Here is a 26868-nt window from a genome sequence, read left to right as displayed (position 1 = left end):
AATAAGCTAGTCCCAAAGGGACAAATATCATATGTTTTCCCTGATCTGTGACAAATAACTGAGCACCTAAAAAGAAACCTGTAGAAGTGAAACTGACACTATGAGAAGTAATGACTTGATCAGCCCTTGTCCTGACTGTTGAGGAACAGCTTATTATTTTATTCTTTTTACTATTTTCTTTTTCTACTTAACACCATTGGTTGAATTCTTTACTTAACACAGAACTATTCTTAGGTGTTTAAGTCCAATTGCAAATTGATCCCTGTAAAAAAAAAATAAGAGTAGGATTAAGAGAGACAGGAGATGTACAGTTCGGCACATGTTCCCACAGACTTACACCTAAGGGTAAAGCTAAAACTTGCCACAGGACTCCAAATCCCATTAATTTGGCAGGTACTAATGCCATCTTACTAGTTAAAATGATCATTTTAAGTGCGTAACTGATCATAAAGATAGGAATAAGTGTCAAAGGGATCACATAAATAAGATCAGTGTCTGCTAATAGCAATAGATAGAATTAAAAAAGAGAGAATGTTCCAACATGGGAAGCAGACCACACAGCAGATTCACAGAATGAAAAACACCCTAAACAGCACTCTGGCCTCAGAATCAACCCTCAAGGCATTCGGATCTGTCTAAAAAGACCATGAGAGTATTTCAGGCATGGAAAGCCAAGACACAGTGGCAAAAAAATGGCCTACATGAAAGATCTCTGTGAGTGAGATTGCAGTGAAAAGAAAGGGCCATCAAAGAAGGAGTTACCTTTCTCTGAAGGGAGGAGAGAACTGCCACTTTGACTATGGATTTGTCTAAATAATGATGGAGTTTGTGGACTCAAAAGGCTTCCAAAGCCTTGGAAGCTCATGACAAGAGCCTCGGGTGATCACTGATGTCATAAATAAGAGTGTCAGTTGTTAAATCAACAACAGGAGTCACTGTGCACTTGCTCCCCATGTAGAACCTCTCTCCTTAATGAGTTGTACTATGAGAATTAATGATAAACTTGTCTTCAAACAGTACTTTATACTTTGTGTATCTGTGTGGGTGCAAACTGTTGAAATCTTTACTTAGTATAGAGTTGATCTTCTGTATATAAAGATAATTAAAAATGAATCTTAATGAAGAATGGTATGGGAGAGGGAACAGGAGGTGGGATGGGAGTCAGGGGGGGAAGAATCGCTATATTCCAAAAGCTATACCTATGAAATTTATATTTATCAAATAAAAGCTGTCTTTAAAAAAAGAATTAAACATGGAGCAGGAGTTTGGCACAGCAATTGGAATGCCACTTGAGACATTTGCATGCCATATTGGAGTGCCTGGGTTTGACTGGCAGGTCTGCTTCCAATCCAGCTTCCTGCTAGTTAGCACCGTGGGAGGCAGCAGCTGATAGCTCAAGTACTTGAGTCCCTGCCACCCACTGGAAGACTCAGATTGAGTTTCAGGCTTCCAGCTTCCACCTGGCCAAGTTCTAATTGTTGTGGGCATTTGGGGAATGAACCAGCAGATGAAAAATCTCCATCTGTCTCTCTCTACCATTCAAGAAAAATAAATGTTTTTAAAAAGAATTAAATAATATCCCCATGTTTTTCATATTATAATGAATTAAGCAACTGTTTAGTATTAAATTCAGAATTAAGAACATTAAGCATTATTTCCAAAATTCTCATCTTTGAATGTATATATAAATGCATTTTATACAATTGTATTTTTATGCACACTATTTGGTTACTTTTTGGTCTTGTATATATTTTAGATTTTAATTTCCAAAAACTGATATTGAACACATTTAACCTTTGAAATACTTGATCATCACTTTTAAAATAGTACTGACATGGTACATTTTGTTGATATATCATAAATACTACTCAATTGGGGATTATCCCATTCACTGTTACATCAAAAATTATTTTTTAACAAATGTTAGTGGCAGACCTCACATGTGCTAATATGTCATGCCCTTGTACTAAGATATAGTGATAACTATGGTTAACAGGATCCTGACTTTCCAGAGCTGACACTCCGGTGGGGAAGACAGAAAAGAAAAAGCAAGGTAAATTAAGAAAAATCATCACAGTTTATAATAAATTCTAAGCAGGAAATATAGTAATGTAATAGAGTGTCTAGAGTAGGACTGGGGTAATCTACCTTAGGAGACAACTTGGGAGAGGCAACTAGGCTGAGGCAGGACATAGGAGAAGGTGGCTGTGCTGGCATGACAAATTACACACAATGTGGATACTCCACTATCTTCAAAGTTATGTGAAATCAGAAGTCCCAGCAGGCTAGGTTAATTCCTTACAATGTGGGATCCTGGGTGTCAGCTAGCCTGGGCTCTTTATCTTGATGTTCTTCTGAGACTGAATCCACTTCTAAGTTCATTCAAGCTGCTGGTAGAATCCAATCTCTTGTCATGCAGGGTCTAGGTCCCTGCTTTGCTGTTAACTGTCAGCTGGAAGTTAATCTCATCTTGGACAGGCCAACAGCATTCCCTGACTAGTGGCTCCCTTCATCACCAAAGCCAGCAACACTGGATCAAGTTCTTCTCCTGCTGCAGATTCCTCCACCACCCTCCTCCCTCCCCCTGCTTTTGCCTCTTCTCTCCTGTACTCCAGTCAGAGAGATTTCCCTGTAATTACAGTGGACCCTTCCAATTAACTGGACGATTATCTATTTTTAAGACCTATAGCTTTAGTCATATTTGCAAAGTCCCTTCTGCTGCATAATGCGTAGCATATTACCAGGTTCTGGGGATAAGGGAATGGACATTTGGGAATGGGGGAAGGTATTATTCTGCCTACCAGAGCCAGATAAACACTGTTCCAAGACAGGCAAGAGCAAGGAACAGGAACAAGATAGAAAAGACCTTGCCTGGGAAGGACAAGCTGCAGGGTGGAAAGCCAAGATAGCAACAGAACAAGGGAAGAATCACAGAAGGTGGCACCATGCACTTTTTTACAAGAGTAAACTTGTTTTCCCATTTGAACTACACAAGTTTAGAATCTGTTTCGAATTTTAGAATCAATATTATTTATTCTAAAGCTAAAGATACAGCGTTGGCCTCCCAACTTCCAGTCCATTTTACCTCCCACAAAACTAAAAGGCATTAATATTATTCCTTCACACATGTATGGAGAAATTGCTTCCAATCAGCATTTCTTAACCCTAAATATTTTGGTTCTTGCATGTAAAACTTATCCAAATACTGATCTCCATCCATCACAGTATATGTAAAATATGTATTTGACTATCAGGAGGCAAAAAACTAAAGTTAAAAAGAATTTAAAATATGAGAAAGAAACTTTATCCCAAAATTTTATAATTAAAAAATAAGAAAAAAAAAAGAATTCTTTCTTTCCAACGCTTTCCACAAAGACTTGTAGGGCAGTGTTTTGTGGTTAAATGTTGATAAGGAGAATTGCACCTGTGCTGTGGTCTGTTTTTAAATAAACTTGCACCTGCAGTGGCTTTTCAGAGAACTGCTATTTGGGATATTAGGTGTCATTTGTTTGACCATCACACAGTTTGTTCCCTTCCCCCACACTACTTTGTGGGCAGTCCTAATTTACAAATGGCCTACATCCAAAAACTCATTTGAAAAAAAAAAAAAAAAAAGCCTATTCTGTTGTCATGATCATTTCTCCAAGGACACAATTACAAGGCTCCCAGGAACCCCCTCATACATCAAGAGCATGGCCCTCTAAATCGGTGAATTTAAGCAGCCTGACCCCTCTCTGCTTTAAGGAAACTTCTAATCTATTTTGGGAGGAAGCTTCTGCTCTAGTCAAATATGTCTGCTTTCTTTTTCCTATAAGTGAGCTACTAATTCCTGTTTCAGAATTTTTTTTATTCTGTCATTCTCCTTACCAGACCTTTCCTTCACTTTCCTTCCTGCTAATCCTTGTCAAAAATTCTAAATTCTTCAAAACTAATTTTGCTGCATTTTCCCTGCTTAATGTCATCCCATTCCATTCGCTCCTTTCCTCTCCTGTTCCTCATTGCTAATAAAGCCATATTATGTACCTATACCACTTTGGATGGATTGGCATATTACTTTATCATTTTATCCATTTTCTTCATATGCATATGACTTACCTCCTTATGACATTAACGCTTTCTAAATGCAGGAAGGGGTATAAAAAGAGCAGTATCAAATGGCACCCCCACAAAAGGATATGAAGAGACCCCAGAAGGGAACTCTAAAGAATGAATTGGGGGGCCATGCTGTGGTATACTGGGTGAGGCTGCCACCTGCAGTGCGGGCACCCCATATGGGCACCGGTTGGAGTCCCGGCTGCTCTACTTCCAATCCAGCTCTCTACTATGGCCTGGGAAAGCAGTAGAAGATGGCCAGGTCCTTGGGCCCCTGAATCTACTTGAGAGATACAGTAGAAGCTCCTGGCTCCTGGCTTTGGAAAGGCCCAGCTCCAGCCATTGTGGCCATCTGGGGAGTGAACCAGCAGATGGAAGACCTCTCTCTGTCTGCTTCTCTCTCTCTCTCTCTCTGTGTAACTCTGGCTTTCAAGTAAATAAATAAATCTTTAGAAAAGAAAAGAAAAGAAAGAATGAGTTGGGAAAATGAATGAAAAAACAATTTTTCTTGCACTTACTCTTCAATTTAGAATGTTTATATCACATGTTAATGCATACTATGGGCACTGGTTCTAGTCCCAGCTGTTCCACTTCTGATCCAGCTCTCTGCTATGCCCTGGGAAAGCAGTAGAGGATGGCCCAAGTCCTTGGGCCCCTGCACCCACGTGGGAGACCTGGAAGAAGCTCCTGGCTCCTGGCTTCTGGCTTTGGATCAGCCCAGCTCCAGCCATTGCAGTCATTTGGGGAGTGAATCAGAAGATGGAAGACCTCTCTCTCTTTCTCTCTCTTTTTCTCTCTCTCGCCCCCTTCTTCCTTCCCTTTTCTCCCCCCCCCCACCCCGCTTCTGCCTCTATCTCTGCCTTTCAAGTAAATAAATAAATCTTTTAAAATCGAGAGATTATTCTAGACTAGTTGAGTGGGCCCTATGAAACATAAGGGCCCTGATAATTGAAAGAAGACAGGAGAGTCAGTGGGAGAAATGTAAATATCCTGCACTCCTGGCTTGGAAGGAAAAGCCTATCAGCCAGGGAATACAGCACACCTCTAGAAGCAAGAAAAGGCATGGAGACAGATTCTGCCTAGAAACTGCATAAAGAACATAGCCCTGCTGATTCTTTGACTTTTAACCCAAAGAGACCATATCAAACTTCCAAACTACAGACAATATTCATATGCATTATTTTAAGCCACTAAGATTGCAGTAATTTATTAAAGAACCACAACAAAATTAATATAGCCATATTTTTTACTTACAATTTCCTTGTATAATTGGGGAAACCCATAAATGGTTATTTAAAATAATTTCTCTTTAAGATAAACAGGAATGGGATCAGTGTTGTGTGGTGGGTTAAGCCACTGTCTACAATGCTGGCATCTCACATGAGCACCAGTTCAAGTTCTAGCTGCAACACTTTCTTATTTTTTTATATGGAGTCTTTTTTTTTTCTTCAAGATTTATTTATTTACTTGAAAGTCAGGGTTACATAGAGAGAGAAGGAGAGGCAGAGAGAGATAGAAAGGTCTTCCATCCACTGGTTCACTCCCCAGTTGGCCACAACAGCCGGAGCTGCCAATCTGAAGCCAGGAGCCAGGAGCTTCTTCTGGATCTCCCGAGTGGGTACAGGAGCCCAAGGACTTGGGCCATCTTGTACTTCTTTCCCAGGGCATAGCAGAGAGCTGGATTGGAAACAAAGCAGCGGGGTCTCAAACCGACACCCATATGGGATGTCGGCACTGCAGGCGATGGCTTTACCCGCTATGCCACATCGCTGGCCCCTGCAACACTTCCAATCCAGCTCCCTGCTTATGAACCTGTGGAGGAAGAAGATGGTCTCAGTGCATGGGCCACCCACGTGGGAGACCAGGATGGAATTCCTGACTCTTGGATTCAGCCTGGCCCAGCCCTGGCCATTGCAGCCATTTGGAGAGTCAACTAGAGGATAGAAGTTCATTCTCTCTCTCTCTCTCCCTCTCTCTCTCTTTCTCTCTGTAATTCTGCCTTTCAAAAATGATGAACAGAATAAAGTTTCCATTATGACAAATAGGTAATGTGGTCTGTAAGGTGAAGACCGCTTTTCTGGTCTTCATTAAAATGTTTATTCATTTATTTATTCCTTCAACAAATATATCAGCACTTATTTTACATAGCAGGGATGTAAGTGAACAAAATAGGTCTGACTTTTGATCACATGGATTTACAGTCTAGTTGGTAATAACCATGTGTATCCTCATGGTGATGAAGTATAGTGTGCCATAGGAGCACAGAAGTTCAGGGCGAGAAGTAGCAGGATCAAGGAAAGCTTCTCAGAGGAGGTGATGTGTAGCCTGAGACTGAAAGATGAATAAAGTTAGGCAAAGCAGGAAAGGATGTGATGTATGAGAGACTAAAACATCATTGGCAATTTGCAGTTGAGAGAAAACATGACCATTCGAGGAAATGAAACTTTAATATGTTAATATGAGTCCAGAGATCAGACACTTTGTTCCATCACACCTACCCTTAAGTACACCCTTAAGTACCTACACTGCTGTGTGCTGTCAAAATTAAAATATCTTATATGGGGGCCGGCGCCGCAGCTCACTAGGCTAATCCTCCGCCTTGCGGCGCCGGCACACCGGGTTCTAGTCCCAGTCGGGGCGCCGGATTCTGTCCCGGTTGCCCCTCTTCCAGGCCAGCTCTCTGCTGTGGCCCGGGAGTGCAGTGGAGGATGGCCCAAGTGCTTGGGCCCTGCACGCACATGGGAACCAGGATAAGTACCTGGCTCCTGCCTTCAGATCAGTGCGATGCGCCGGCCACAGTGCGCCGGCCACGGCATCCATTGGAGGGTGAACCAACGGCAAAGGAAGACCTTTCTCTCTGTCTCTCTCTCTCTCACTGTCCACTCTGCCTGTCAAAAAAAAAATTTATATGGATATAAATTTGGCATTATTATGGTATATGGTTGTAGAGAACTCTTTGCATGGATAACTATAATTTATACTTGGTTATTTAATATCTTCATCCAGTTCAGTTCCATAACAACATGATATGATTCTTTTTAAAAAAAAAAAGATATTTATTTGAAAAGCAGAGTTATATATAGAGAGATCTTCCATCTGCTGGTTCACTCCCCAAATGGCCACGACTGTCCGGGGCGGGCCAGGCTGAAGCCGGGAGCCTGGCACTTCAGCCAGGTCTCCCCACTTAGGTAGCAGGGGCTTAAGTATTTGGACCATCTTCTGCTGCTTTCCCAGGTGTATTAGCAGGGAGCTGGACTGGAAATGGAGCAGCCAGGAATTGAAACAGCACCCATATGTTGCTTAACCAACTGCACCACAAGTTTTCAAATATGAGAATATTATCATCTGAAAGAATACACTTGGGGCCAGCACTGTGGCATAGTGGGTAAAGTCACTGCCTGCAGTGCTGGCATCCCATAAGGATGCCGGTTTGAGTCCCAGCTGCTCAACTTCCAATCCAGCTCTCTAATGTGTCCTGGGAAAGCAGTAGAAGATGGTCCAAGGTCTTGGGCCCCTGCACCCACATGGGAAACCTGAAAGAAGCTCCTGGCTCCTGGCTTTGGATTACCACAGCTCTGGCTGTTGCAGCCAATTGAGGAGTGAACAAGCATATGGAAGATTTCTCTCTCTCTCTCTTTCGTTCTCTCTCTCTCTCTCCCCCCGTCTCCCTCTCTCTTTCTCTCTGCCTCTCCTTCTCTCTCTGTGTAACTCTGACTTTCAATTAAGTGAATAAATCTTTAAAAAAAAATCCCTGTCAGGGTTGAAAGTTTTCTTTAAAAAAAAAGAATACATTTATAATATATAAGTGTTGTATTTATTCCCTCTTAAGTACTGTTCAAAAGAATATTAATTGTAGTATTAATAACAGTCTGAAGTAATGCTCTGATTAGTGTAACTGAAAGGAAATACAGGGGCTAGCGCTGTGGCGTAGTGGGTAAAGCTACCGCCTACATTGCTGGCATCCCACATGGGCATCAGTTGGAGTCCCAGCTGCTCCACATCTGATCCAGCTTTCTGCTATTGCCTTGGAAAGCAGTAGAAGATGGCCCAAGTGCTGGGGTCTCTGCACCCTCATGGGAGACCTGGAAGAAGTTCCTGGCTCCTGGCTTTGGATTGGTGCAGCTCCAGGCATTGCAACCAATTGGGGAGTGAACCATCGGATGGAAGACTTCTCTCTCTCTCTCTGCCTCTCTCTCTGTGTAACTCTGACTTTCAAATAAATAAATAAAATCTTTTAAAAAAAGCAATTTACAATGAACAAGCAATTTTACCAAATCACAAGAAAAAAAAATCAGCCTAAAGTTTCCCCAAATTCATCAAAGAAAGAACCAATCAATCTCTGAATAATACTCCCCAATTATACTTTACGGTTTGCCTGTACTCTGAATATACCTACTACAGTCATGATTGCCCAGACCCCAAAACAAAAACTGCAGAGATGTAATATGACTGATGCCTCTGAATGCACTTATTTTTTGTAATCATTTTGGTTAAAAGTTGTCGCTCCCCCTCTTCATGGAGGAACGACACTGAACCCTGCGCTGTTCTTTCGTCTGCTCGGCCCTCCCCGGGTTTGCTGCTGGTTCTTCCCGGGTTGGCTACTGTCCCTTCCACCTCCATGGAAGGGCGGTTCCCCCTGGCCACTTTTCCCCACTTCTGCAGGGGAGCGGCACACTGCCGGCCGGCTCTCTCGGGGGCTGCACAGGTGTTCCCCTTAGATGTTCCCCTTAGATGTTCCTGGTGCATGCCGTCTCTCTCCTCCTTTATAGTCCTCCTCCGCCAATCCTAACTCGGCTGCCCACACGCCGAGTACGCTGCTCTCCTCCAATCAGGAGCAGGATCAGCTCCTGGAGGTCATCACTCAAGTTGGCAAGAGGCAGCTGCGTAGAAGCTGTTTTCTCCTCTCCCAGCGCCATATTGTGGGAGAGCAGATGCATAGAATAAGTCTTAATTCCAGTAACTCAGTCCAGTCCGGGTTGCTCCCCACAGATCCCCCTTTCTTTTTATTTTTGGCGTTGATACGCGCCTGTCTTCGGTGCCCCATGGCACACATTCTGCTCTGCTTGCTAGAGTTGCCCACAGGTGCTTACAAGTCCTATCAATCAGGCAAACCAAATCCGGGTCCTCTCTTCGCCATGTTGTGAGGAGGTTTTTAGGCGCTGATGTGTGCCTATGTTCGGTGCCCTGCAGCGCATGCTCTGCTCTGCTAGAACTGCCTGCAGGTGCTTACAAGCCCTAGCAATCAGGCAAACCGAATCCAAGCCTTCTCATTGCCGTATTGTGGGGAGACTTATTGGTGTTGATTCGTGCCTATCTTCAGTGACCTGCAGCTCATACTCTGGTCGAGCTGCCTGCTGGTGCTTACCGCCTTACTAATCAGGCAGACCGAATCCAAGCCTTCTCATTACGGTATTGTGGGGAGACTTATTGATGTTAATTCGTGCCTGTCTTCGGTGACCTGCGGCGCATAAGCTGCTAGCCGCCCGCAGGTGCTTATCGTCCTAATCAGGCAGACCGAATCCAAGCTCTCTCATTGCTGTGTTGTGGGGAGGCCTTTCTCTATTTCTCTATCTCCGGGCATTCCTATTTCTCCTATTTTACTTCTATCTACCAGCATTCCTATTTCTCTCATTTTACTTCTAAAACTTCTGTTTCTCTTATCCCTGCGGCTTCCCGGCGCCCGCCCCAAGGCTGCTTCTCGGCGGCTTCTCGGCTCTGAGCCGCTTCAGCCAGCTTCTCTCATCTGCGCGGCTTCCCAGCTTCGCGCCCGCACCACGGCCTCGCACTAGCCCAGTGTTCCCTATCTACTTGTGCCCCGCACGCTCTCTCTGCGCACGGCAGCCTCCGCGAGTCACACAGCCCCAGCTCACGTTTCCGCCACTAGTATTCAATCTAAGTTCCCCGGGCTAACCTGGCGAATTCAACCTAGCTCACGCGTCTGCGCCTTTCGGTCTGGCTTCCCGTCCTTTGCTCCCCAGGCTAATCTGACGGATTCCAACCTGGCGGCCCACGTCTCTGCCTCTGGTTCCAGATTTTCGCCTTTTGCCCCCCGGGCTGACTTAAAGAATCCCAAGATAGCTTACGTCTCCGCTTCAGCCTGCACTCGCAGCTTCATCCTCCCTAACATTTTTCTCTACCCGGTATGTTTCCCTAAGTTTTCTTCCAACAATATTCCTCCCTCATTTCTCCTGGCCTCTCCCCACAGTCCGTATCCAAGTCTAAGTTTCTTATAGGTTTCACTTTCACTTTCAACCTGCAGTCCGTATCTGAGTCTAAGTTTCTTCTTGTTTTCACTTTAAATCCTAACTTCTTTCCCACAGTCCGTATCCGAGTCTGTTTGTTCTAGCTTTCACTTTCGACCTTAGAGATTTCTCCCAACTTCCCCCCGTAGTCCGTATCCGAGTCTATGCCTAGGCTTTCAATAGCTTCTTCCGGCACCTTTTCCGTCCGGCTTTCCCCTAGGCTCTTCTAGTCTCTCTCTCCGGTATTTTCCCATTTTTTCCCGTTTCTTCCCTCCTAAGTTTCCTATCCATCCTAGGTTTCCGATCCGAGTCACGGCACCATTATGTCGCTCCCCCTCTTCGCGGAGGAACGACACAGAACCCTGCCTAGGCTTCATATCTGAGTCACGGCACCATTGTGTCACTCCCCCTCTTCGTGGAGGAACGACACAGGACCCTGCGCTGTTCTTTCGTCTGCTCGGCCCTCCCCAGGTTTGCTGCTGGTTCTTCCCAGGTTGGCTACTGTCCCTTCCACCTCCATGGAAGGGCGGTTCCCCCTGGCCACTTTTCCCCACTTCCGCGGGGGAGCGGCACACCGCCGGCCGGCTCTCTCGGGGGCTGCACAGGTGTTCCCCTTAGATGTTCCCCTTAGATGTTCCTGGTGCATGCCGTCTCTCTCCTCCTTTATAGTCCTCCTCCGCCAATCCTAACTCGGCTACCCACATGCCGAGTACGCTGCTCTCCTCCAATCAGGAGCAGGATCAGCTCCTGGAGGTCATCACTCAAGTTGGCAAGAGGCAGCTGCGTAGAAGCTGTTTTCTCCTCTCCCAGCGCCATATTGTGGGAGAGCAGATGCATAGAATAAGTCTTAATTCCAGTAACTCAGTCCAGTCCGGGTTGCTCCCCACAAAAGTGATACCAAGTCTCTGAGAAATATTAATTCATACATCTGAGGATCCAAGTTCATGAAGCATAGATGTAGATGTCGCTGAATCCTGTAAGTTTTTCACTGGTGATAAAATGTAGACTGGAAAACATGATAGTATACTGGTTCTGAAAACCAGCGTTGTAGGGAGACATATTTGGCTTCAACCTCCTGCTATACAATCTGGGAGCAAATTATTCCACACTTATGAGCCTTGTCAGTGAAAACAGGATGATAAAGGCATCCTTCTCATAGCTCTGTTATGAAAAATAAGTAAGATCATGAACTTAAAGTACCTGGCCCAGTCCCTGACACATAACTAGTACCTACCAAAATAGTGAAGGAAAACAAGTGGAGCAAGCCCAGAGAGCCATTAAAACTTTGGATACACTAAGGATGTGAATCAAATACATATGGAAGTTTTTTTCAGATGTATTTTTGTCAGGAATTTTCACAATTTAGTTGCACAGTGTAAGTTCAGAAATCTTAAACTTGAATAAATTACATACCTAATTGAATATATATACATATAACTCATTAATAATCTAAGCGTTTTTGACACTTGAAGACAGATGGTGCTGTATCCATAGTGGCAGGCAGGTAGTACATCTCCAGTAGAACTGGTCTACCAGTTCTTGTGTGCTAGCTACTTAGATTAAAAAAAAATCTAAAATCTTATTTCTTGTGTTTTCAGTTAAATATCAAGTAGGATCCCATGTTCCAAATGAATCTGAAAAACCCTAACATCTCTATATAGTTCAGATCTTTCCCTCAACCTTGAGATTATGTACCTGACTGTCTGGAAGACATCTGGACACTACAACATCTTCACAAATACCTGAAAAGCAACATCTAAAAACTTAACTTCCCCTGTGTGCTGTCCCCAGCTAAACTCTTTCTACCTAACTTTTCTGTCTTACTGTAAGGTACAGCATTCACTTGGTTGTACAGGAGAATCTGAAAAGCATTTTAACAGCTTACCCTTCATACTTGATCATACACTAAATTCCACAATGCCACCTCCTAAGCAGCTCTTACTCTGTCTACTTTTCACATCCTGATTCCCAGCACCCTAGTTTAGACACTAAAATTCATCATCTAGATGACTGTAACAGCAACTTTCCACCTGTGATTTTTATCTCCAGTTAACTCTCCAATCCTTCCATTTAAAACTCTCCAATGATTCCTCTTTGCTCTTAGCAGAAGGTCTATCTTATCTCTTAATACCTAAAATAGATAAAGATCAAGGTCATACATGCAAAAAGCTTATTATTAAATCCTTGTGTTATTTCTAATAACTTCTAATACCTTACTAAAATTCAAAGGAACTCAATTTAACTTATTATTTGACCAGCTGATTATCAGCATTTACTATGCATGAGTAACTGCATTAGACATACTATGCGCCAGCATCTCATATGGGCACTGGTTCTAGTCCTGGTTGATCCTCTTCCAGTCCAGCTCTCTGCTGTGGCCCAGGAGGACAGTGGAGGATGGCTCAGGCGCTGGGCCCCTGCACCCGCGTGGGAGGCCAGGAGGAAGCACCTGGCTCCCAGCTTCGGATCGGTGCAGCACGCCGGCCATAGCAGCCATTTGGGGAATGAACCAATGGAAGGAAGACCTCTCTCTCTGTCTCTTTCTCTCACTGTCTATGACTCTACCTGTCAAATAAAAAAAATTATTTAAAAAAAGGTAGAAAGAAAAAAAATAAACTGAGTAAAAAAATAATAGAAAACAAATAGAGAAAATTAATAAAGTCAAAAGATGGACATTAAAAAGATTAACAAAATAAATTTAAAAAAACTTTAAAAAATATGCTAAGATTTACAGAGATGAGTGGTGATATATCAGACAACTACACAACTCATCTTAACACCTGGAGCAATGTCTAGCAATCCCTAACTTAGGAAGAGTTGACTGGCTATTAGATGGTAATGAAGAGAAACAAATCGAAGAAAATAGCCTGGAGAACATAAGATTTTAGCTGACCTTGAAGGCCAGTTAAGAACTGGGATGGGGCATAGCCTAAACAAACCCAAGAGAAATAAATCTCAAAAAGACAAAAAGAATAAGAAGTATTTTGGTTTGGATAGAATATAGAATTCAGGAAAGCAGCTAGAAAAGAAGTTTGGGCCAGATAAGAACAGGCCCCGAACATCATGCTAAGACCTAAGGATTTTACTCCATGGAGAATGAGGGATGACTGAAGGCAAAAAAAAAAAAAAAGCGAGTTGTGTTTCAGAAGAGCCTCATCCTCAAAGCTATAATTATTATTGAATAAATAGTTAATATATAAGTAGATATACTTACAAGTTTCCTTATAAGAAAAATTTAAAAAGGGATTAAACAAAATTTAGAAAACGATCACATAGTTCTTAGAGTTTGGAAAAGAAAGCAGTGTCACAATTCCATTAAATTCTCCATTTTGTAATTAAGACTACTAAACCAAGTCATTTTTTTACTTAAAAGCTTATAAAGTTTCAAATACTTACTGCCTATCTCAGTAGAAGTTCTATATTTTACTTCCAAATCACTTTTAGGATCTTTGTGACTTAAAATAGATCCAGGCCTTATTTGCAAAAAGAATCTGTAACATATTGGTCTCAGAGTAAGTAGTTTCTGATAGAAATGAAAGCAGATGGCAACTCCACCTTATCTTTTCCATTTTCCTTATTTCTAAAAATAATCCTTCTTTCTGTTTTGTGACAAAAAATAGTTCAGCAAGTTTCTGTGGTCGTATTAAACTAAGTAAGCTGATAGCTATTAACACCAAGGACACATTTTCCTATTATTACTCTCATATAAAATTATCATGTTTGCTATGCTATTACCTCACCAAGCTTTACAAAAAAGCTACTTCTTTCAACAACTTTAGTCTCCCCAACCTAGTCTGTATGCTATGAATTTAATCTTGACAGTAACTGTCATTCAAAGTTTTCCGTTGGTATTTTAAGAATATATACCTGGTGAGCAGACCTAAAATTGAAGAGACCTACTGCTGGAATATCTGAAAGCCAGTGGAGTTCACTAGTAGTTACAGTGCAGTATGGGTTCTGGAGCAATCCAGTTCTAGTTACTAGCTTTATGCCTTCATGTTTCCTTGGTTCTAAATTAGATATCATTATAGTACGTCTTTCCACAGAATTAAATGTCAGGAGTTTACAACAGTAAGTGGCACCTAATAATTGTTCCCAGTGTTGATGCTATTCAACAGTCCAGGAAAAAAGAGATCAGTTCAAAGTGAAGTAGTATCCTGGTATCACCTGACGTCATTTACAGACCCCTACTTTCCCACAGTAAGAAAATCCCCTTTAGACCAAGGCAAAAGAGTAGTCTGTAAAACAAATTCAAAAACGAACCTGTTGGCTTTCATTGTGTGTAGCTTGCTAACTCCTGAGCAGGACACCAACATCATGTAAAAAAAAAAAAAAAGGAAAAAAGATTCAAGTTAATGATATGTTGTAATTACCACAGATGCAATAGTTACATATCAAATGTTATTCAGTACTTGTTTATTTTCTCTAGGAATTCTGTGCTTTTCTTTTTAATAGGCATAGGCTTATGATGTTAAAAAGCTGTTAATCTGTCTTTGCAGGAATACAAATTTCAGCAAATAATTTTCTTACCTAAGTGGCAAATTCTAAAATTAGGCTGCGGAAGGGTCTATAGGCACTAATGTAATTGAAGACCTGACTTCTAAACTGGTCTTTATCAAAAGGATCTTAGAATGTTAGAATACAACATCATCTATGCATTGCATATTGCAACTTGTGTACCTAAGTAAAACTTAATGCTTAGACATAATGAAACAATTGTACATTTTTTAAAGATTTGTTTTATTTACTATTTGAAAGTCAGAGTTACACAGAGAGAGAAGAGGCAGAGAGAGAGAGAGAGTTCTTCCACCCAATGGTTCACTCCCCAATTGGCCACAACAGCTAGAGTTGTGCCGATCCGAAGCCAGGAGCTTCTTCTGGGTCTCCTACGTGGGTGCCAGGGCTCAAGGACTTGGGCCATCTTTTACTGCTTTCCCAGGCCACAGCAGAGAGCTGGATTGGAAGTGGAGCAGCCAGAACTTGAACCAGCGCCCATATGGGATGCCAGCGCTGCAGGCCAGGGCATTAACCTGCTGCGCAACAGCGATGGCCCCACAATTGTACATTTAAAGTAAGGATATAATTACAGTCCTAGCTTAGATGCAACAATGACCTGGGCTGGGCAGTGGTCAAAACTGAAGAAGGAAATGCAATCCAGGTTGTCCATGAGAATGGCAGGAACCCAATCATCATGGCCTCCCAAGATCTGTATTAGCAGGAAGCTGAAATCAGGAACCAGGGCTGGGAAACAAGCCTACACACTCCAATGTGGGATGTGGGTGTTTTAAGCAGTAGACTAACTGCCAGGCAAAACACCCACCCTCTGCCTTGTTTTTCAGTAATCTGTATGTCTTCTTCTCTGTTTGATTTTAAGCTCCTCAAGGGCGTTCATTTTTGGATCTACTACTGCATGTAACATTCTACTAGATAGCAAGCTGAATGACAAAATCCATTAACATTTACATTCAAAGATTAACTTCACATTTACCATCAGAAAATAGACATTTGGCCGGCGCCGCGGCTCACTAGGCTAATCCTCCGCCTTGCGGCGCCGGCACACAGGGTTCTAGTCCCGGTCGCAGCGCCGGATTCTGTCCCGGTTGCCCCTCTTCCAGTCCAGCTCTCTGCTGTGGCCAGGGAGTACAGTGGAGGATGGCCCAGGTGCTTGGGCCCTGCACCCGATGGGAGACCAGGATAAGTAGCTGGCTCCTGCCATCGGATCAGCGCGGTGCGCCGGCTGCAGCGGCGGCCATTGGAGGGTGAACCAACGGCAAAGGAAGACCTTTCTCTCTGTCTCTCTCTCTCACTGTCCACTCTGCCTGTCAAAAAAAAAAAAAATAGACATTTACTCACATCTTTTTTATCCATTAAATTTAAATTTATTTTCAAAATCTTGTGATGGTTCAAAAATGCTTTAAAAACCTTTAAGTGCTTTGAAATTATTGTTTAGTTAAAAATGTTATTTTTCATGGAAAATGGCCCAGATGGTGCAGCCTGGGGCACAGCGGGTTAAGCCACCCTTGCATCCTAAATGGGTGCCAGTTCAAGTCCCAGCTGTTCCACTTCAGATCCAGCTCTCTGATAATGCATCTGTGAAAGCAGGGGAAGATGGCTGAAGTCCTTGGGCCACTGTCACCCACTTGGGAGACCCAGAAGAAGCACCTGATACCTGGCTCTAGCCTGGCCCAGCCCAATCATTGCAGCCATTTGGGGAGTGAACCTGAGACAGATGGTTTTCATTCTCTCTCTCCCTCTCTCTCTCCCCTTCTCTCTGAAGTCTGCTTTTCAAATAAGTTAATTAAGATATTTCTATCTCTAAAAAATTTGATGTAATGATAATATAATGTATCCAAAGAAGTTGTAGATCGCTTAATTTTTTTAAGGCAGTCTTTTTTTTTTTTTAAGATTTATTTTATTTATTTGAAAGACAAAGTTACACAGAGAGGTAGAGCCAGAAAGAGAGAAAGGTCTTCCATCCACCAGTTCACTCCCCAAATGGCCCCAACAGCCAGAGCTGCGTCGATCTGAAGCCAGGAGCCAGGAGATTCCTCCGGGTCTCCCACTCTGGTGCAGGAGCCCAAGGAGTTGGGCCATCTTCTACTGCTTTCCCAGGCCACAGCAGAGAGCTGGATTGGAAGTGGAGCAGCCGGGCCTGGAACCGGCGACCCACATGAAATAGCAGCACTGTAGGCCAGGGCTTTAAACCACTGCGCCACAGTACCGGCCCTATCACTTAATTTTAACAATGAAATTTCAGCTTCCAAATACTTACATTTTTAAAGTATCACAAAACTAACTGAATCTGTCTTACACAAAGTCTGAAAACTTAAACCTGAATTAGTCTGCGGGTAGAGCAGAGCTTTCATACATCTAGTCTTAACAATTTTTCTAAAAACCAACTTAATTCTTTCCTTATTACTATTACCCTCTTCTTCAAATAGCTTGAGCTGTGCCCCTATTCTTTTTTTTCTTTCATCCACTCAGTGACACCCACCCTCTGGAAAATGTCAGAAATTCACCCACATTGGAGAGATAAATGACTGATAACAGCTAAACATGGAAGCTCGGTGTGCCAGCACAGTCCCTGGTTTCTGTGCTAGATTTGCTAGTGACATTTTCCAAGCCTGGTTCCAACTGTGTAAAATGAAAGTCGTTACAATGAAGGATTCCTGAAGTCCATTCTAGCTCAGGTTTTCAGCCTCAGGCATCATTCATCCACTCAGCTCTATATTGCACCGTAAGGTAACAAAACACTCTAATTTCAATACCTATTCATCAACAAATACTGACTGAGCGTCACCCTAAGCGAAGCACTGGACTGGGTTCTTGAAATAAAGGTCTTTGAAGAAATCCACCAAGCCGACGTTAGGACGGAGGGAAACACAACTAAGGGAGTGAAAGAAGAGACCGAAAGGACAAAGCTTCAGCTGCCTGTTGCACGCAGCAGGAATTCCCCGTCTGGGCGAGAATACAAACGCCTTTTCAAGTAACGGGGCTGGCAGGTGCAAAGACAGCTGTGCCGCACGCACCAGGGCACGCCGGAACCGGGCCAGACCGCAGCCACCACGCGACCGCCACGCGCGCCTGGGGCGCAATCCGCGCCCCACAGCCCACCTGGGTGCTCCCTCGCCCGGCACGGGCCAGGCGGATGCTGGGGAATCAACGAGGGGTTCGCCCGGAAAGTTCAGCTGTGTCAAGAACGAATCTCTTCCACTTGGTGAAGAGAAATGGCGGGGCGCGGCCCCTTCTCAAGGAGGGACCCCCGTGGCTGACCGGACTTCCCGGGAGCCTCCCAATCCCATAGCGGGGCTCTGCCTTCCGCCGTCCCCCCTCGGCCCTACACACCCGCGTGGACTCGGCCGCCGAGCGCTGCGGGCAGGGAGACAGGATGCGAGCTCAGCTCCGCGGGAGTCTGGGGTCTAGGGGCTCGGCGCTGCCTCAGGCTGTGGCGCCCGACAGTGTGGTGATTGGAAGTTGCAGCGAAAACACCCGACAAAAGCCATCTGATTAACTACAAAACTGACACGCGGACAAGAGAAAAATTACACCCGCTAACACTGTTCCCAGGGGCTTGGCCCCCGGCGCATGCGCCGTACAGCTCACAGGCCCGCCCTCGGGATGTAGACATACTGCGCCCTCTACCGGCGTCCGCGAACTCACCTCGCGGTTACATCGCGATCTCGCCCCTCAGCCACTCCCAAGCTCGCGAGAGTTAAGAACCAAAATCTCCGGAAAGACTTGTGCGGAACGGAATTTCATTGTTCTATTGTTTCCGCACGGGCAGATTTTAATTCACCGGAACCGACAGGTGTTAAAGGGCACAGCGAGCAACTGATCCGTCTATAGACCGAGCGGAAGTCCTGATTTATTCGACACGCGGAAAGCTTGTTAGGACCCAGAAGGAGGTGGAAGCTCCTGCGTCCGGAGTGCTCGCAAACTCGCGTGGTCGGGGTGCGTGCTGCTGTTTAAATCCTGCTCGTTGCTGAAGAACCAGGTCTGTGCGCAGAAGTCGGAGACGGCCGGGATCCCCGTGGCGCTTTAGAACCTGAGACTGCCGGTGAGCCATGGTGGGGAGATCCCGGCGGCGCGGAGCAGCCAAGTGGGCAGCTGTGCAGGCCAAGGCAGGTCACAGCGCCGCGGACGAAGCTGAGGACGATTTAGGGCCGCCACCCTCGCCAGGGGACTCCAGCTACTACCAAGACCAGGTAGATGATTTCCATGAGGCGCGATCCCGGGCAGCCTTGGCTAAGGGCTGGAGCGAAGTGCCGAGTGGGGATGAGGATGATGGCGATGAGGAGGAGGAGGTACTAGCCTTAGATATTGATGAAGACGATGGAGAAGGAGAGAGTTCGAGTGATGAGGAGGGCGGTGATGATGATGATGAGGATGATGATGGCGGGAGCTCCGTGCAGAGCGAGGGGGAGGCCTCTGTGGATCCCAGCTTGTCTTGGGGTCAGAGGAAGAAACTTTACTATGACACGGACTATGGTTCCAAGTCCCGAGGCCGACAGAGCCAGCAGGAAGTGGAGGAGGAAGAAAAAGAGGAGGAGGAGGAGGCACAAGTCATTCAGCGGCGCCTAACCCAAGTCCTGCAAGAGGACGATTTTGGGGTCGCTTGGGTGGAGGCCTTTGCAAAACCAGTGCCTCAGACAGAAGAGGCAGAGACACGGGTCACGAAGGATCTGGCTAAAGTGTCCGTGAAAGAGAAGTTAAAGATGCTGCGAAAAGAATCCCCAGAGCTCTTGGAGCTGATAGAAGACCTCAAAGTCAAGTTGACAGAGGTGAAGGATGAACTGGAGCCGTTGCTACAGATGGTGGAACAAGGGATCATCCCACGTGGAAAAGGAAGCCAGTATTTGAGGACCAAGTACAACCTCTACTTAAACTATTGCTCCAACATCAGCTTTTATTTAGTCCTGAAAGCTAGGAGAGTCCCTGCCCATGGACATCCTGTCATAGAAAGGCTTGTCACCTACCGAAATTTGATCAACAAGCTGTCAGTCGTGGATCAGAAGCTGTCCTCTGAAATTCGTCATCTACTCACACTTAAGGATGGTACAGCAAAGAAAGAACTGATTGCAAAAGCAAAATTGACCAAGGCCAAGCCAAAGTCTGTTTCAGAGACTTCTGCTCCTGCCTCCAGTGTGGGAGAACTTTCTGATGATTCTGATTTTGATGAAGCCTCACTGAAAAACTATAAAGAAATGGAAAACAGGCAAACACTGAAGAGAAAGAATGAAGAAAATGGCACTGAGGAACAGGTTCTTGAAGATCAAAATGCCAAGAGAGCTATTACCTACCAGATTGCTAAAAATAGAGGACTTACACCTAGAAGAAAGAAGATTGACCGCAATCCTAGAGTGAAACATAGGGAGAAGTTCAGAAGAGCCAAAATTCGAAGAAGAGGCCAAGTTAGGGAAGTTCGTAAAGAAGAGCAACGTTATAGTGGTGAATTATCTGGCATTCGTGCTGGAGTTAAAAAGAGCATTAAGCTTAAATAAAGTTTCTTTGCTTAGCTCAATTAAGGTTTTCGGTAGTAATTTTAGAGCAATAAATTTCATTTCTGACTAAAGTGGCTGATTGTATTAGTATTAGCATACTTAAGTTTTAAAAACTCTTGTCAATGGGGAAATTTGTTTGAGTTATTGTCTAATTTTTTCCTTTAATTTATATTAAGGTCATACTAAGAACCATGGGAATAATATAAAAGTGCTTCAGAAATGATTGTGTTGAAAAAGTTCCCTAATATTGACAAGTATTAGAAAATTTCATAGCTACTTGTGGAGTGTTAATGGAACTTAGAACTTTTATAACTTTTCACAAAAGGAGAACATACCTTTGGCAATCAGGTTTTTTCAAATAGCCTAATATTTCATTTGCCTAGCTATCTTTCTCGGGCAGAATACTTGTTAAATGGTTTAATGGTAAGATGGATTATATACATTCTATGGGTAAATGTGTGGGAATGAAAGGAAACGTTGGTTAAAAGTTGAAGGATATGCTTTATAATTGATCACATCAATTATGAATATTGGCCAGTGGCCCTTGTGTTAAATAAGGTAAAAAATTGATTTCTCCTGGTGATCTTTAGTGGCTGCTTGTGGGGAGCAATCCGGACTAGACTAAGTTACTCGAATTAGGACTTACTCTATGCATCTGCTCTCCCACAATATGGCGCTGGGAGAGAAGTAAACAGCTTCCGCACAGCTGCCTCCAGTTCAACCAATTAACTGTAGGACTTGCTCCTGATTGGAGAGCAGCGTACTCAGCCGAGTTGGGATTGGCGGAGGAGGACTATAAAGGAGGAGAGAGACGGCATGCACCAGGAACATCTATGGGGAACATCTAGGGGAACCCGTGCAGCCCCCGAGAAGAGCCGGCCGGCGGTGTGCCGCTCCCCTGCGGAAGTGGGGAATGCGGCCAGGGGGAACTGCCCTTCCACGGAGGTGGAAGGGATAGTAGCCAACCCGGGAAGAACCAGCAGCAAACCCGGGGAGGGCCGAGCAGACGAAAGAACAGCGCAGGGTCCTGTGTCGTTCCTCCACGAAGAGGGGGAGCGACATAATGGTGCCGTGACTCGGATAGGAAACCTGACTCGGATAGAAAACCTAGGACGGATAGGAAACTTAGGACGGATAGGAAACTTAGGAGGGAAGAAACGGGAAGAACTAGGGAAAATATCGGAGAGAGAGACTAGCAAACAGCCTAGGGAAAAGCCGGACGAAAAAGGTGCCGGAAGAAGCTATTGAAAGCCTAGGCATAGACTCGGATACGGACTACGGGGGGAAGCTGGGAGAAATCTCTAAGGTCGAAAGCGAAAGTGAAAGCTAGAACAAACAGACTCGGACGCGGACTGTGGGGAGAGGCCAGGAGAAATGAGGGAGGAATATCGTTGGAGGAAAGCTTGGGGAAACATACCGGGTAGAGAAAAATGTTAGGGAAATTGAAGCCGCGGGGGGCAGGCCGAGGCGGAAACGAAAGCCACTTTGGGGTTCTCAAGTTAGCCCGGGAATGGGGGGCGAAAAGTTGAAACCAGAAGCTGAGACGCAAGCCAGGTTGGGATCCGTCTGATTAGCCCGGGGAGCAAAGGACGGGAAGCCAGATCGTGGGGCGGAGACGTACGCTGGGTTGAATTCGCCAGGCTAGCCCGGGGAACTTAGATTGAATCCTAGTGGCGGAGACGCAAGCTACGCTGTGTTACTCGCGGAAGCCGCCGCGTGCAGAGAGAGCACGGGGCGTGAATAGATAGGGAACGCTGGCGTAGGCCGTGGTTCAGACGCGAAAGGGTTAAGCGTGGAGACCGCGGACCGCGCAAAGCCGGGAAGCCGCGCAGAGAGGCGCGCGGGCTGAAGCGGCGCAGAGCCGGGAACCCGCCGGCGGGGCGAGGTGCCGGAAAGCCGCAGGGATAAGAGAAACAGAAGTTTGGAAGTGAAGTAAAAGAGAAATGGGAATGCTGGAAGATAGAAGTGAAATGGGAGAGGTAGGAATGCCCGGAGATAGAGAAATAGAGAAAAATAAGGCCTCCCCTCAACATGCCAATTAGAAGGCTTGGATTCGGTCTGCCCGATTAGTGAGGCGATGAGCACCTGGGCGGCTAGCCGCAGGTCACCGAAGACAGGCACGAATTGACATCAGTAAAGCTTCCCCACAATGCAACAATTAGGAGGCTTGGATTCGGTCTGCCTGATTTAAGGCGGTAAGCGCCAGCAAAGCTCGACCAGAGTATGAGCTGCAGGTCACCGAAGATAGGCACGAACCAACACTAATAAGTCTCCCCCACAATAAGGCAATGAGAAGGCTTGGATTCGGTTTGCCTGATAGGTTTTGTAAGCCCCTGCGGGCAGAGCAGAGCATGCGCTGCAGGGCACCGAACACAGGCATGCATCAGCGCCTAAAAACCTCCTCACAATGGCGAAGAGAGGACCCGGATTCGGTTTTCCTGATTGATAGGACTTGTAAGAGCCTGTGGCAACTCTAGCAAGTAGAGCAGAGTGTGTTCCGCGGGACACCGAAGACAGGCGCGTATCAACGCTAAAAAATAAAAAGAAAGGGGGATCTGTGGGGAGCAATCCGGACTAGACTAAGTTACTCGAATTAGGACTTATTCTATGCATCTGCTCTCCCACAATATGGCGCTGGGAGAGAAGTAAACAGCTTCCGCACAGCTGCCTCCAGTTCAACCAATTAACTGTAGGACTTGCTCCTGATTGGAGAGCAGCGTACTCAGCCGAGTTGGGATTGGCGGAGGAGGACTATAAAGGAGGAGAGAGACGGCATGCACCAGGAACATCTATGGGGAACATCTAGGGGAACCCGTGCAGCCCCCGAGAAGAGCCAGCCGGCGGTGTGCCGCTCCCCTGCGGAAGTGGGGAATGCGGCCAGGGGGAACTGCCCTTCCACGGAGGTGGAAGGGATAGTAGCCAACCCGGGAAGAACCAGCAGCAAACCCGGGGAGGGCCGAGCAGACGAAAGAACAGCGCAGGGTCCTGTGTCGTTCCTCCACGAAGAGGGGGAGCGACAGCTGCTGTTTATACTCATATCCTTCCATGTGCTAAAAATTTGGTATTATTACTACTAGGGAAGTGACAACTTGAAATAGTAACAGCAGGGATTATATTTTTCTTTACATTTACTTTGGTCTTTTACACTAGGGAGAAGATATTGAAATGGTGAATTTAAAGATGATGCCAGGGAGAAAAGTAATAGTATTAGTGAAAGAAGGCACAAAAGTAGTCTTAACTGTGCTGTGGTTGGTTCATTAAACATGTGCTAACAGCTAGAGATGCAAATATGTCAGTGGTTAATACTAAACAATTGCTAGGTACTAGTTGTGCACTATCTCATTAAATCCTTAAAATAACTTTGTGAGGTGGTGATGTAGTCCCAGTATCACAGATGAGGATGTTGAAATTGTAGGAGGTAAGGCCGGCGCCGCGGCTCACTAGGCTAATCCTCCGCCTTGCGGCACCGGCACACCGGGTTCTAGTCCCGGTCGGGGTGCCAAATTCTGTCCCGGTTTCCCCTCTTCCAGGCCAGCTCTCTGCTGTGGCCAGGGAGTGCAGTGGAGGATGGCCCAAGTGCTTGGGCCCTGCACCCATGGGAGACCAGGAGAAGCACCTGGCTCCTGCCATCGGATCAGTGCGGTGCGCTGGCCGCGGCAGCCATTGGAGGGTGAACCAATGGCAAAGGAAGACCTTTCTCTCTGTCTCTCTCTCACTGTCCACTCTGCCTGTCCAAAAAAAAAAAAAAAAAAGATATTGTAGGAGGTAACTTTCTAAAGGACATCTGCTTGGGATTTGTACACAAACCAACTTAATTGAGCTTCACTCTCTTAACCTCTGGCTCACAACTGTTTTTCCTGGAGTAACACACACGCCAAATTATTTTATCTTTTTTTTCCTATAGATAAAGGTGGGTTGGAAAACAAAAACAAACAAACAAAAAAAACACTGAATGCTTTCTAAGGTACTTTTTCTGAGAACTTTATTTAGACATTTCCTTATTCCTTACAGTCTTATGCGGTAAATCCTACTAGCCACATTTTTGAAGATGAGGAAGCTGTGGCAAAGAGAAGTAATTTTCTCAAGGTCACATAGCTATTATGTGGCAGAGCCAAGATTTCAACCCAGCCTTTCTGGTTTCAGAGCCTTATCCTATTACTTGCACTTCCTTTTCTGGTATAGAAAAAGTACAGGTTTTGGAGTTACTTAGGAGGGTGATTAATTAATCTCTGTGTTTGATTTCTTTTTATGTGTATTCTATTTTTGCTAATTGCCTAATAAGTGTTGGCTTGTGAGAAATTAATACAAGTTTGGGATAAAGGAGAGGCATTGGGTGAGCACATGAAGGGATATAGCAAATCTAGGACAGGGTAAAAATGAGTTATGAAGTTAGAGGTTGAAAGTATTTGCTGTTTTATGTCAAATCCTTGCTATTTATATATAGTTGTGGTGAGAACAAAATGTTATAAAGGAAGAAGAGTTTTCCATTTAGGAAAGTGGAAAAAAACGAAGCTTGATATATATTCCTCCAAATATATTCCTTTGGAGATTTTATAACACATCATATAAATATTCATCATTTTGGAAGAGCTAGAAAATAGATAGTGCCATCCTATATTGTAAAACATGGCTTTGTTTGATGTGAGATAACAGCAAAAGAAGTTGTTAGAGTTAATATTTACATGTTCCAAAATTTTTGTTTATCTAACAAAAGGAGCACTGGGGTGTGTCCTGATGCATGCATAACAAGTTGTTAACCTATGTGATGATCATTTTCCAGGCTCACTTTGTGAACTCCAGAGTGCTTCATAGAAAGGCGTTCTAATACAGAAGATTACTGATATAAGGCATCAGTTCAAAGCACAATCTGTTAGTTGTATGGCAGCATATTAAACTGTGGGCGGCAGTGGAAAATAGAGAATACTAAAATAGAACATTGAATTAATGAATCCATGACTGACAAGCCAGCTGGCTTTGAACTGGTCAATTTCCCAAGGCCACAGTTTCTTACTGTGTTCTTATCTATGAAAGCATTAAATAAAACAATCCCCCTAAGGCCAGCACTGTGGCATAACAGGTAAAGACACCGTCCGCAGTGCCAGCATCCCATATGAGTGCTGGTTCAAAACCTGGCTGCTCAACTTCCAATCCAGCTCTCTGCTGTGGCCTGGGAAGGCACTGAAAGATGGCCCAAGTGCTTGGGTCCCTGTACCTTTGTGGGAGACCCAGAGGAGACTCCTGGCTTCTGACTGGCCCAATTCCAGCTATTACAGCTATTTGAGGATTAACCAGCAGATGGAAGATCTCTCCCTCTCTGCAATTCTGCCTTTCAAATAAATAAATCTTTAAATAAACACTCCCCTTTAGAAATGAATTTTATTTGCTTATCAGACCTAAACTAGCTACTAGTTTGCATTTGGCAAACTGAAAAATTTTTTTAAGGTTTGCTTATTTATTTGAAAGAGAGAGACCTCCCATCTGCTAGTTCACTCCCCCAAATATCTGCATGGTCTAGGGCTGGAGCAGACCAAAGCCAGGAGGCTGAGACTCCCTCCATCCAAGTCTCCCAATGGTGAGGCAGAGGCCCAAGGACTTGGGCCATCTTCTGCTGCTTTCTCAGGCACATTAACAGGAGCTAGATTGAAAGAGAAGCAGAGACTCAAACCAGTCCCCATATGGGATGCTGGCACTGCAGGGCAGCAGTTTAACTCACTGAGCCACAAAAACCAGCTCCTTGAAAATCTCTTTGACCAGGGCCGGCGCCGTGGCTCACTAGGCTAATCCTCCGCCTAGCGGCGCCGGCACACCGGGTTCTAGTCCCAGTCGGGGCGCCGGATTCTTTCCCGGTTGCCCCTCTTCCAGGCCAGCCCAGGAGTGCAGTGGAGAATGGCCCAAGTGCTTGGGCCCTGCACCCGCATGGGAGACCAGGAAGAGCACCTGGCTCCTGCCTTAGGATCAGCGCGGTGCGCCAGCCACAGTGCGCCGCCGGCGGCCGTTGGAGGGTGAACCAACGGCAAAGGAAGACCTTTCTCTCTGTCTCTCTCTTTCACTGTCCACTCTGCCTGTCAAAAAAAAAAAAAAAAAAAAAGAAAATCTCTTTGACCAAAGCAATAACTAGCTTGGAAAACTTTAGCAGTTATATTTTCATATTTCAAATAAATACTTTATATTCTTGAGGAATTATTGAGATTGCTTATTTTTCCTGTGTTTGTATGAAATTAAATAATTTTAAGTTAGTCAATTATACCACTTAATATTACAAAACTCAAGAAAGGTGAAACTTGGCACCCTGTGTGAATGGAATCACAATGAAAGAACACTGAATAGTAGATAATCCCAAAAAATGTAGGATTAAATTAGAACTAAATACCATTCAAGCAGGAAAAAATTGTTTCAATAATAAGTTATATTTTTAATTCATTTATTTTTTAAAAACATGTTTTTCCTTTAGAAGTTTAAAAGCATATAAAATTTAAGCCTACTCAAAATCAACAAATGTTAATGTTTTTAATTTTGCTTAAGGTGAATTTTCT

At 44.6% G+C, this 26868-nt stretch overlaps 1 protein-coding gene and 1 long non-coding RNA gene across 2 annotated transcripts in view; one reads left to right on the top strand and one right to left on the bottom strand.

Moving 5' to 3' along the window:
• Positions 1-26868, bottom strand: part of LOC138843560 (uncharacterized) — a 45247-nt gene that overhangs the window by 11469 nt on the left and 6910 nt on the right. Inside the window, exon 2 of the long non-coding RNA XR_011378406.1 lies at positions 14598-14631. This is a non-coding gene — a long non-coding RNA (uncharacterized lncRNA). The remainder of the gene's footprint in view (positions 1-14597; positions 14632-26868) is intronic.
• UTP3 (UTP3 small subunit processome component) lies at positions 17900-20406 on the top strand. Its single transcript, XM_002717119.5, has one exon. The coding sequence runs from the start codon at positions 18899-18901 to the stop codon at positions 20333-20335; it is 1437 nt and encodes a 478-aa protein (XP_002717165.3). The 5' UTR covers positions 17900-18898; the 3' UTR covers positions 20336-20406.

This window comes from Oryctolagus cuniculus, chromosome 8, assembly GCF_964237555.1.
Source record: "Oryctolagus cuniculus chromosome 8, mOryCun1.1, whole genome shotgun sequence".
NCBI classification, from domain to species: domain Eukaryota; kingdom Metazoa; phylum Chordata; class Mammalia; order Lagomorpha; family Leporidae; genus Oryctolagus; species Oryctolagus cuniculus.
This window is presented reverse-complemented; position numbering and strand designations above follow the sequence as displayed.